General features: G+C 41.8%; 1 protein-coding gene across 1 annotated transcript in view; it reads right to left on the reverse strand.

The window, feature by feature from the left end:
- CCT7 (chaperonin containing TCP1 subunit 7) overlaps window positions 1–12,612 on the reverse strand; it is a 34,968-nt gene that overhangs the window by 13,779 nt on the left and 8,577 nt on the right. Inside the window, exons 7-11 of the mRNA XM_028320925.1 lie at window positions 8,235–8,368; window positions 4,644–4,819; window positions 2,861–3,015; window positions 1,160–1,353; window positions 35–43 (exon numbers count right to left, since the gene is read on the reverse strand). Of these exons, the coding sequence (XP_028176726.1) occupies window positions 35–43; window positions 1,160–1,353; window positions 2,861–3,015; window positions 4,644–4,819; window positions 8,235–8,368 (668 nt within the window). The remainder of the gene's footprint in view (window positions 1–34; window positions 44–1,159; window positions 1,354–2,860; window positions 3,016–4,643; window positions 4,820–8,234; window positions 8,369–12,612) is intronic.

Below are 12,612 nucleotides of genomic sequence, written 5' to 3' on the forward strand. Positions count from 1 at the left end.
CCCCTAGGCCACCGAGAGGCGCCTAATGAGACACCTTGGCCACCTAGAGGCGCCTAATGAGACCTCTAAGCCGCCTAGGGGCGCCTAATGAGACCCCTAGGCCACCGAGAGGCGCCTAATGAGACCCCTAGGCCACCTAGAGGCGCCTAATGAGACCTCTAAGCCGCCTAGGGGCGCCTAATGAGACCCCTAGGCCGTCTAGGGGCGCCTAATGAGACCCCTAGGCCACCTAGAGGCGAATAATGAGACCCCTAGGCCGTCTAGGGGCGCCTAATGAGTCCCCTAGGCCGTCTAGGGGCGCCTAATGAGACCCCTAGGCCACCTAGAGGCGAATAATGAGACCCCTAGGCCGTCTAGGGGCGCCTAATGAGACCCCTAGGCCACCTAGAGGCGAATAATGAGACCCCTAGGCCGTCTAGGGGCGCCTAATGAGTCCCCTAGGCCGTCTAGGGGCGCCTAATGAGTCCCCTAGGCCGCCTACGGGCGCCTAATGAAACCCCGAGACCGTCTAAGAACGCTTGTGTGAGCTTCCCGCGTGACGTCAGAACCTAACACTTACCAGTAAAGATGTTATATCTCTCTCCGCCGACCTGTCGCTCAGTAAACGCGCGGCAGTGACCGAGCGACGATTGCGTCAGCTCCCGAACTGACGTCAGCACGGCGCCTGGTGAGCTACAGCGTGACGTCAGAACCCCACACTCACCAGTAAAGATGTTGTATCTCTCGCCTCCAACCTGCCTCTCAGTAAACGCGCGGCAGTGACCGAGGGACGACTGCGTCAGCTCCCGAACTGACGTCAGCACGGCGTCGCCACACGCCTGGCAAGCTTCCGTGTGACGTCACCACTAGATAGCTCCAGCGTGACGTCACCGTCTCACATACCCACCGGTGATTAGATGTACCGCCCTAGGAGCGCCTAAGTGACGTCAGCGCCCTCTACTCACTTTTCAAGATGTTACATTGCTCGGTGAAGGCAATGAAGGGGCCTCGGTGAAGACGCCCCTAGGCCTCCTAGGAGCCTCAGTAAAGGCGCCCCTACTCAATTACTCAATTCTTTAATGCATCCATAATGTTACAGAGGTAGTATGTATGGTTTAGGCAGTCTAGGGCCGCCCGCGTGACGTCAGCGCCCCTAGGCCACCTAGGTACATCATGCTACCATGTGACAGTCCCCCACACTTACCAGTAAAGATGTTATACCGCTCGCCACCAACTTGTCGCTCAGTAAACGCGCGGCAGTGACCGAGCGACGATTGCGTCAGCTCCCGAACTGACGTCAGCACGGCGCCGCCACACGCGCGCTGCGTTCGCCGCAGATCCTCCTCGGGCACTCGGCCGGCGCAGAACATATCGCTGGAACGGAGAAACTAGTGTCAAACTGTAGGCAAGACATCATCATCATCAGCAGCATGTTAAGATAGCTCGCAGACGAGCGACGTTATGGAGGGATTGCTTGCAAATAAAGGTAGCCTTTCGAACTAAGCGTCACAGACAGCGTCTTTAGCTTTGGTCTAAAACAGTGGTTCTTAACCTTTAAGTCACGAGGGACCATTTTACCAAATTTCTGTCTTGTCAGGGACCTTTTTTTTTTTCAAAATCCTATGAAAGCGGAGGTCGATTTCTCGCCCACTGTGCGACGTTTGCGTTGTGTTGACTCGACTCATCACGTCACGTCACTTGTTTATTACGATGTCTTCGTGGACCACTTGGAATGCCTGCAGGGACCACCAGTGGTCCGCGGACCACCGGTTAAGAACCACTGGTCTTAAAGGTAGCCTTTCGAAGCGAGTTAGTCACGCGGCGTTGGTGGCACAAGACCAAAGCTAAAGACGCTGCGTCTGTGACGTTTAATTCGAAAGGCTACCTTTAGCCTAACGCCGCGACAGTGTCGGTGCGTTCGAATGACGTTCCCTAGAATTTCATACATTTGCATAGAACATCTATTTGCCGCTCTGTCGCGGCACCACTGACGATCGACCGGTTGATCGCGACTATTAGTCCAGTCGCTCGTGGCAAGGCAAAAAATACCTACTACATGATTGTGTACTAAACTATGCTGTTTAATTTAAGATTTCAAGAAGTATGTAAGTGGTAGATCGCCCAGGGTTTCGTTAGTAAACAGTAGATCTTATGTCTAATCAAGTTGGCCACCCCTCGCTTCGAAAGGCTACCTTTAAGCCGGCTACGATCGGCGACAGTCGCCGACGACAGATATTTAAATTAGACGACTTTAGCCGACGTATCACGAATACTGCCGATGGTCGCCGATGCATCGCGACTCTCGAAAACGGGCAGTCACTAACGTATAGTCAGAGTATCAACATGTCATGACAGCGAAAGGCGCGAGTCGGAGACTGTCGTCTAAAGTAGCTAACTGTCGCCTACAACTATCGCAAGCAGTCGCCGACATAATATCTGCCGCTCGCTCTTAGGGGATTTTTAAGTAAGAGATAGGTTTTTGCTAGCCACGGCATGTTTAGGAATAAGTTGGCCTCATATCTACTATCATTGATCCACACATCTCATTCAGAAATTGGATCCGTTGTTTTTAATCATTGACCAAACCGAATAACACTAGAAATACCTTCGTAGTCAAACTAACTTCTCGTAAAGGATCTGCCAATCAGCGTCCACAACACACTACATAACTCCCATAACTGACTAGTCAGCTAAATAACTCATTGGTCAGCAAAATATTCACTGGTCAGTTAAATTACTCATTGGTCAGCAAAATATTCACTGGTCAGCTAAACATCTCTTTGGTCAGCAAAATAACTCATTGGTCAGCAAAATAACTCATTGGTCAGCAAAATAACTCATTGGTCAGCAAAATAACTCATTGGTCAGCAAAATAACTCACCGGTCAGCAAAGTACTGTGTGGCCACGTCGCCAATAGGCAGCTTGCTGAGCACCACGTTAGCGCCACTCTTGTGCAAAGCTTCCAACTTCTCATAGAGAATCTGCCATTCAGCATCCACCACCTTTTGGTATTCTTTCACGTTGTCTACGCGCACCTGTGGATAATAATATGACAAGAAAATAATTGGTAAAAGCGTTATTATTGTTTACTAGCGTTCCGCCCGCGGCATCCCTGCGTTGAATTTTGTCTGCCACAAAAAACTTTATCGCGCGACCCTGTTTCAAAAACCGGGATAAAAACTATCCTATGTCCTTTTCCCGGACTCAAAACTATCTCTATGCCAAATTTCGTCAAAATCGGTTCAGTGGTTTAGGCGTGAAAGCAAGACACAGTTACTTTCGCATTTATAATATTAGTATAGATAGTATTGATTCGGAAAACAGCCCGGAAAAACTTGTTTTGTCAACAAATGTTGAATAATTGCTTTGTATGGGAAAAGAAGTGCTATTTTTACTTTTTTCCATCCAATTTATTTTTCCTTTTATAATGAAAAAAAAAACGATATAGTCTAGCCGTTATTGAGTTTCGAGTAGTGAGAAAATGGCCTCATATCTACTATCATTGATCCACACATCTCATTCAGAAATTGGATCCGTAGTTTTTAATCATTGGCCATTTATCAGTCATTTATTTAATCAAAGTACGCTTTTTTAAAGCGCTTTCACACGCCCCAGTTTTACTTTACCACTACCAACACTTCAGGACAATAAAACTGGACACTCACGGAAACACTGATCAGTAACTGACGTACAGATGACGGCAGGTCAAGGTCTTATGTTACTTTAAGGGGCGAATTTGCAACAGAATTCTTAATTTTTAAGTGACTCCTCCAAGCAACTGTACTCAGGATTTAATTAATGCTGTTGACAACGCCACTCTTGTAGCGGAGTTTTGGGCTGACACTGTGTAGGTTTATTGTCGACACGATAAGAAGAAGTGACTCCTCGATTGCGATCTGGCAGTGTGCTGTGAGCAAAGAACAAAAACTGACTTGCAGTATGCAGTTTTATTGCGAAGAAATATTGACTTAATGGTTTTAACTAGAGATGAAACGGATATCCGGCCTAAATTTACTATCCGGCCGGATACCGGATATTAAAAAAACTACGACAATAAAGCGAAATGCATTAATCTTTGAGGTATATGTCAATAAAATGGCTTATAATAATGACGGCTTTTATTTAAACTCCAGAAAGTTACAAAAAAGCCATATTATTAAGGCCTTTCAAAAAACTGATTTCTTTTTCTAGGATATTCACTCTAATGACGAATACATAAATAGTAAATATCTGTTAATGTCGAAATATTGCCAATTAAAAAAGGCGATCTTTTTTTCACTGATAGTCTGATGACATGATGTAGATCAATCAGATTACGCAGCAAGTAAACTCATTTAATTTTCGCTAGGTATTCAATCACACCACTCACGATGGCAACCGGAATCGCCCGATTGATCTGCCCCTTAGACAAGTTGCAAAATCTGACATTCTATTCGGATTCGAACAGATCCGATTTTCGAAAAGTGTGACTTGTCTAGTCTACTAGACCCACTGATCGCGTTCGAAGCACCTGTGCGGCGCTAAACTCGACACGACATGCAACGAGATAATGGGCCAACTATCCGGCCGCCGGATATCCGGCTATCCGGCCTAGCAGCTGGCCGGATATCCGGTATCCGGCCAAACAACTATCCGTTTCATCTCTAGTTGTAACAGTACTAACCTCAGCATTGTCCCTCTCCGCCTTCAACTCCAGCTCGATATTCAGCAGAGCAATCTTGCAGTCGTTGTAGGACTTCGGCTGCATCTCGAAGCCGGCGTAAGAGAATGTCTTCTTGAAGGCCACTCCGGCGACTAGGAACGAGTCTTCTAAAGCACCGCCGGAGACTTTCTTGATTCCTGGGGGTATATAAATGATTGTGACTATGGTAAAAATATTTAAAAGAATAGGGCAATTGACACCTTTTTCGTACTTTTTATGAACTGTCAAAAAGACTCTCCCATACATTGTGTAGGACAATGAAAAAAAAAATTAAAAAGAAATTTATTCGTCATTATCATAGGTACAAATGACGTCACTATTTCGTCAACTCGACGACGATTATAATAGTTAAATTAAAAAATAATAATAATAATAACATTTTATCAATTACAAATCAACCAAAACTCTAAATTTACGACTCATTTAAGAACAGAATGAAGTGTTTTTAAAAAGTTGAGCTTTAAAAATTATTGGTGAATAGTGTCAAAAACACCCAATTTTAAGCAATTTTATCAGAAATGAAGTCTCTTATCCATTTTGACATTGATAATAAGATGTAACACTTGTGAATATGAAAGTACAGCCTGCCTAACAGTCCTTTACATGTTTTCCTATCTTTTGGGCCCTAATAGGGATATGTATTGTTTCGTTTTAAATCATGGCCTCATATCTACTAGCACAGATCCACACAGCAGTTCAGAAATTGGATCCGTTTGTTTATAATCATTGGCCAAATGTCACAGAGTAAAGAAGAAACTACTTACTTTAAAAAATTGCGAGAAGAGTCCCTTCTGTTGATGAATCAGTTTGGATGACATGACCATAGAGAACTTACCGATCATGTCCAAAGGCAGCAGAGGAGCGTCCAGAGACAACACAGCGTCTACCATCATTTGACTAATTTGTAACTTGTCTAGGAGGGCAGAAAAGCTAAAACCATAGACAAGACTTACCAATCATGTCCAAAGGCAGCAGAGGCGCGTCCAGAGACAACACGGCGTCAACCACCATTTGAGAGAAGTGTCCCTTCTGTTGATGAATCAGCTTCGAAGACATTGCTGTCATCGCGCACTTGCGTAGGAGTTCCCTGTCAAAAAATTACATAATTATGTCAGAGTGCTGTCATATGCGGGTAGAAATAAAGAATCTGGTATCCTTCCGTTTGGCCAAATTACTTTTCGCCAAATTTCACTTCGCAAACAACTTATCGCCAAAGTTTCATTTCCCAAATGAACTTTTAGCAACTGTACTTTTCGCAACTAATTCATTTGGTCAAATTATCATTTGGCCAAATTTTACTTGGCAAATGTTTATATAGCAAATGTTTTATGTTGCCAAATATTATATCCCAAATAATTTGTTTGGTCAAATTGACACTTCACATACTTACCCACCGTTACCCACAAATCAAAGTATAAGACACATTATCATGGTTTTCACAAGAATTTTATGTATGTTGCAGGAAATAGTATGGTTGCAAAAAGTAGGTATTACAGAAAAAAGTAGGTTAGGTTAGGTTAGAACAGTGACCCTTAATGCGCGAAGGCGAGCGAAGCGTGCCGCGGCAGCGGCCGCCGAGCGCTAGAATCACCTCTATTGTTAATGAAAAATCATTTATTGTGAATCATAGGTAAAATGGTGACATGTTACATTAGGTAGTATCACTATGTTCCGCTCAAAGAGCATACAATTTGTCAGACAACAATAAAATTTGGCAGTTACATAAACTAATTAGATTTATCGTCAAAGAATTCAGATATATTATAATAACATTTATTAATTAAATAAGTCAGTAAAGTTTTTTTAAATGAATTTAGATGTTCAATTAATCTAATGTCTTTTGGTAATTTATTTATAATCTTGGGTGCCATGCCTACAATATTCTTAGCAAAAAAAGTTGTCTTATAAGGATCCTTACATATTAAATTCTTGTCGCGTGATCTGTGATGACTTCTGAATAATGTTGGGTTTTGTCTGACGAAGACCGCAACTTCATAAATATACATAGATGGCAAAGTTAGAAGGTTCAACCGTATAAAGTGAGGTTTACATGTATCTGTGGGTTTTAGCTGGCAGATTGCACGTACGCATCTCTTCTGTGCTCTGAACCTTCTTTATGAAAAAAACTATTCTATCGATAGTTATTTTGAAACGTTCTATTGAGTTTTTGACCACTTACAGGACAGATATGTACCATCCCTAGACTGCATTTCACTTAACACCAGATGCGATTGCGGTCAAATATCTGCCTTGTCTTACATTAAAAAGAAAGTTATGTGCGTCCACTTTTTTTAGGCATCTTAAACGCTACAATAAATTTTACCTTACATTTTGCAAAAAGCACAATTTATTTTACTAAAGACTGGTCGCTGAGTGCGCGACTGTGCGACGGGCGCCCGCAGTGAGTGTGCGAGCGCGACAGTAATATAATTACGCGCGAGCGACAAGGATGGGTAGCTCGGGGTCATTAGACGAAATTCTACGTGCTCGGCGACCGGACTTTAGTCTGCATACATACCTCTGCTCATGAGGGCTCTTGTTGTCAATCTTCACAGCCAGTTCACCCACGCGAGCTACCGAGAGGCGCGCCGCTGTGCGCATCGCACGCACTACTATGCGTGGGTGTACGCCTGGGAAACAAAGTGATAGAAAATCAAAATCAAAATCAAAAATATTTATTCAGTTTAGACCACAAGTGGCACTTATGAACGTCAATAGAAAATAATAAAAAAAGAAAAGGTAGCCCTTATGGGGCACTTTACATGTCTCCTTATCTTTTGGGCCCTACCAGCGCTTCGAGACAAACATATGGCAAGTGCTGAGAAGAAACGCCGGAACAAACTAAGTCACCACTTATTGCCAGGAATTATCTAACGGTAAGAATAGTCAAATGGCAATGCCAGATTTTGTATGGAAAGTGGCGTCTTTTTTTTTTCGCGCGGCCATCGATCAAACTTTGTTTTTTGATTACAAAATAGTGTAATAAACCAAACTTACTATGGCATGTATACCTCTAAACTCAGTTTGAACTGAGTTACGAGCATTAGAAGTTTGATGATTTTCATACAAGATTTGCTTTTTGTGCGCAAGTTTTGTAAGAAATTGCAACAAAATATTGCGCTATTTTTTTATTGCGCTGATTCTGCTCCACACTGATGTCTGGAGCCTTTAATGGATGGTATTGTTTGTTTACACATACAATCTCACTAGTTTGTTGCAATTTCTTACAAAACTTTGCGCGCAAAAAGCAAATCTANGTTTTGTAACTTGTCCAGCGGTCAGAAAAGCTAAAACCATAGACAAAAGACTTACCAATCATGTCCAAAGGCAGCAGAGGCGCGTCCAGAGACAACACAGCGTCTACCATCATTTGACTAATTTGTAACTTGTCTAGGAGGGCAGAAAAGCTAAAACCATAGACAAAAGACTTACCAATCATGTCCAAAGGCAGCAGAGGCGCGTCCAGAGACAACACAGCGTCTACCATCATTTGACTAATTTGTAACTTGTCTAGGAGGGCAGAAAAGCTAAAACCATAGACAAAAGACTTACCAATCATGTCCAAAGGCAGCAGAGGAGCGTCCAGAGACAACACAGCGTCAACCACCATTTGAGAGAAGTGTCCCTTCTGTTGATGAATCAGTTTGGATGACATCGCTGTCATCGCGCACTTGCGTAGGAGTTCCCTGTCAAAAAATGACATATATTATGTCAAAGTGGTGTCATATGCGGATAGAAATAAAAGAAGTTAATGTGAGCCTCATGTCTACTATCACAATCCACATGGATGCTCAGTAATTGGATCCGATTGATTGTAATCATTGGCTTTGGTGTAAATTTAGTTGCACAAAAATAGTATAAAAAAGTGCAAGTTGGATTCGCGCACTATGGGTTCCTTTTTAAAAGTATCTACATTATTTTGACGTTTCAACCTTGAATTATAACACAAATAGTCATTCTTATTGAATTCATGGAAGTAAAGATAAATGAAGACAGATACTTTAAAACCCGACAAACCGGGGTGCCTACCCTGGGCAGCTTAAGGGGGCGCCAAATGAAAAAAATCCCCTTCCCTTAAAATACAAAAAAATACAAAATACAAAATCATTTATTGTGAATCATAGGTAAAATGGTGACATGTTACATTAGGTAGTATCACTATGTTCCGCTCAAAGAGCATACAATTTGTCAGACAACAATAAAATTTGGCAGTTACATAAACTAATTAGATTTATCGTCAAAGAATTCAGATATATTATAATAACATTTATTAATTAAATAAGTCAGTAAAGTTTTTTTAAATGAATTTAGATGTTCAATTAATCTAATGTCTTTTGGTAATTTATTTATAATCTTGGGTGCCATGCCTACAATATTCTTAGCAAAAAAAGTTGTCTTATAAGGATCCTTACATATTAAATTCTTGTCGCGTGATCTGTGATGACTTCTGAATAATGTTGGGTTTTGTCTGACGAAGACCGCAACTTCATAAATATACATAGATGGCAAAGTTAGAAGGTTCAACCGTATAAAGTGAGGTTTACATGTATCTGTGGGTTTTAGCTGGCAGATTGCACGTACGCATCTCTTCTGTGCTCTGAACACTAGCTCTCGGTCAGTAGCATTACCCCAAAAGATTATCCCGTATCGTAAGATTGACGCGACGTATCCGTGATATGCCGTTAATACTCTTCTAATGCTCGTAACTCAGTTCAGACTGAGTTTAGAGGTATACATACATGCCATAGTAAGTTTGATTTATTACACTATTTTGTAATCAAAAAACAAAGTTTGGTCGATGGCCGCGCGAAAAAAAAAAGACGCCAATTTCCGGCATTGTAATTTAAGTACATCAAATATGTGCAGACTGAACTGACCACGCACGCATCCTTGTCATCAATATAGATAGTCTCGAACCTTGTAGTACCCTTTGGACATAAGGGTATTTTTTATATGTATCTTAAATTTGTTTATTGGCAATTCGACAAGGTTGTGTGGTATTTTGTTAAATATGGTAATACATTTCCCCAAGAATGAATTACCTATCTTATGCAACCTAAATGATGGAACAGCAAGTTTATTCTTATGTCTCGTGTTAAATGAGTGGACGTCACTTTTCTTAGTAAATAAATGAAAGTTCCTTGAAATGGTAACAGATGGCGCTGAATATACTCTGCATCGCGGTGGATTTTTTGATAACACAGCGATGCACAGTATGTAATTGCTGGGTTAAAAAGCAAGAGTTTGAATTAGTCCGTCGGTTAACTTATCAAAAAATACCAGAAACGTATTTTTAACCTCTTCAAACTAATGAACATTGAAAGAGATAAAGTGCGCCAAAGTTCAAAAGAAGAGGTCCGTGACGTCAAGGCATGCTTTAAAGTGTAGCACTTTTTGACGTCACGCGGAACTTGAACGCATCTTAACTTCGTAATTGCTTGTTTGATTGACAAATAAAAATATACGTGTCCAATATTTTTTTATAACGATTAAGAAAAACCTGCCTGCATCTAGTGCCTTCCTGCTGCCTATTAAGGCGGTCGATCTTATGAAATGCGTTACATAAATATCCCGCACCTTAAAATGCGGTCAAAATTATGACCAATGAAAATGTCCAACTTATAAAATACGGACTAAGAACTCGGTGTTCTTGAAAAGTTGTTTTAAGTTTTTCACGAAAAAATATTAACATCGAATATGGAATGTATAAAAAAAGACAAATAGAAATAACACTAAATAAACTGACCTTCTTCAATGAAAGGCTTCACTCTCTTCAGCAGTTCTCCAGCCAAAATTACCACAGATGTGGTTCCGTCTCCGACCTGAAATGCATTTTGTGTGTTTATTCACAAAGTACATAATATTGCTGAGGCAAGTTTTTACGAAAGAATCATCTCATACAATCGTGTGTCCGCAATGGCAATTCGGAAATTGGATCCGTGTTTTATAATCATTGAAAACGTGTTCATTTTTGTGTACAGCTGTTCTTATGACTATAGTCTGGTCTGCGAGCACATAGAATTTTGTCCAATGACCCCAAGCTACCCATCCTTATCGCTCGCGCGTAATTATGTTGCTGTCGCGCTCGCACTCACTGCGGGCGCCCGTCGCACAGTCGCGACAGCAATATAATTACGCGCGAGCGATAAGGATGGGTAGCTTGGGGTCATTGGACAAAATTCTACGTGCTCACAGACCGGGCTTTACACAAGATACTCTGCGAGCTATGTGCCCCGCCCACTGCCAGTTGATTTTAGCGATTCTGCGAGCTATGTCGGTCACTTTGGTTCTCCTGCGGATCTCCTCATTTCTGATTCGTTCACGCAAGGAAACTCCGAGTATAGCACGCTCTATCGCATGCACTTAGTGTGGGCCCTCCACTAGGTGGACCGACGATTGACGACGCAAGACCAGACGTTATGGAAATCCTTGGGGGAGGCCTATGTCCAGCAGTGGACGTCATTCGGCTGAAACGAACGAACATAAGGTACAGCAGTTTTTATCTGTCCTTTAAAATAATCAATTATTTACCTCGGCATCCTGTGATTTGGCGATATCAACCAGCGTTTTCGCAGCAGGATGTACGATGTCCAACAACTGTAAAAAAACAATACAAATTGTTCTAAATAAAAAAAAAATCTTTTTCAAAATTCATAAACATATAAAAGCTACAGAATCAAATGAGTTGAGTCTTTAGGATCAAAATAAGATGGTTTTTCAGTTCACGCATATCTATTCAAAATAAGGTGGCTTTTCACACATTTTATCTATCATTGTTATAACGGGTGTANTTTACTATTATTTATTATTGTTGACATTTAGATAAATAAATGAATAGCCTACAAGTATTATCAGCAGCACATTAAGATAGCTCGCAGACGAGCGACGTTATGGAGGGATTGCTTGCAAATAAAGCCGGCGACGATCGGCGACAGTCGCCGATGTATCGCGACTCTCCAAGAACGGGCAATCACTAACGTATACTCACTATACGTCAAAAGGCGCGAGTGACAGACTGTCGCCGAGAGTCACCTAAAGTCGCTGATCGTCGCCTTGGCTTATTCCACTATTCCCCGTTGACAATCCCCGTCAACGGGGATTAGTGAACTTTTTGTTCACTTATCCCCGTTAACGCCAATTGGAGCTTTTAAATGGGGAATAATGAACTAAAAAGTTCATTAATCGCCGTTATATTTGAATTTTATTTTGAACGTAATGGGGATTAATGAACTTTTTAGTTCATTATTCCCCATTATATGTTCCAATTGGCGTTAACGGGGAATAGTGGAATAAGCCGTCACCGGCTTTCCACTATCGCAAGCAGTCTCCGACATAATGTCGCTCGTTCTTAGGTGGGGGTAGGTTTTAGCTTTGCTTAGGAATAAATTGGCCTCATATCTACTATCATTGATCCACACATCTCATTCAGAAATTGGATCCGTTGTTTTTAATCATTGGCCAAACCGAATAACACTAGAAATACCTTCATAGTCAGCTAAACAACTCGCTGGTCAGCAAAATAACTCAATGGTCAGTACAATAACTCATTGGTCAGCAAAGTACTGCGTGACCCCGTCGTCAATAGGCAGTTTTCTGAGCACCACATTAGCACCGCTCTTGTGCAAAGCTTCCAACTTCAGTATCTACTACTAAGTGTCCACAACACACTATACCCATAACTCACTGGTCAGCAAAATAGCTCACTGCAACTAACGGGTCAGCTAAATAGCTCACTGGTCAGCAAAATAACTCACCGGTCAGCAAAGTACTGTGTGGCCACGTCGCCAATAGGCAGTTTGCTGAGCACCACGTTAGCGCCACTCTTGTGTAGAGCTTCCAACTTCTCATAGAGAATCTGCCATTCAGCATCCACTACTTTCTGGTATTCTTTCACGTTGTCTACACGCACCTGTGGATAATATGACAAGAA

The sequence above is a fragment of the Ostrinia furnacalis genome, unplaced genomic scaffold, assembly GCF_004193835.3.
Source record: "Ostrinia furnacalis isolate ACB-3 unplaced genomic scaffold, ASM419383v2 OfSCF7462, whole genome shotgun sequence".
In the NCBI taxonomy this organism is placed as follows: domain Eukaryota; kingdom Metazoa; phylum Arthropoda; class Insecta; order Lepidoptera; family Crambidae; genus Ostrinia; species Ostrinia furnacalis.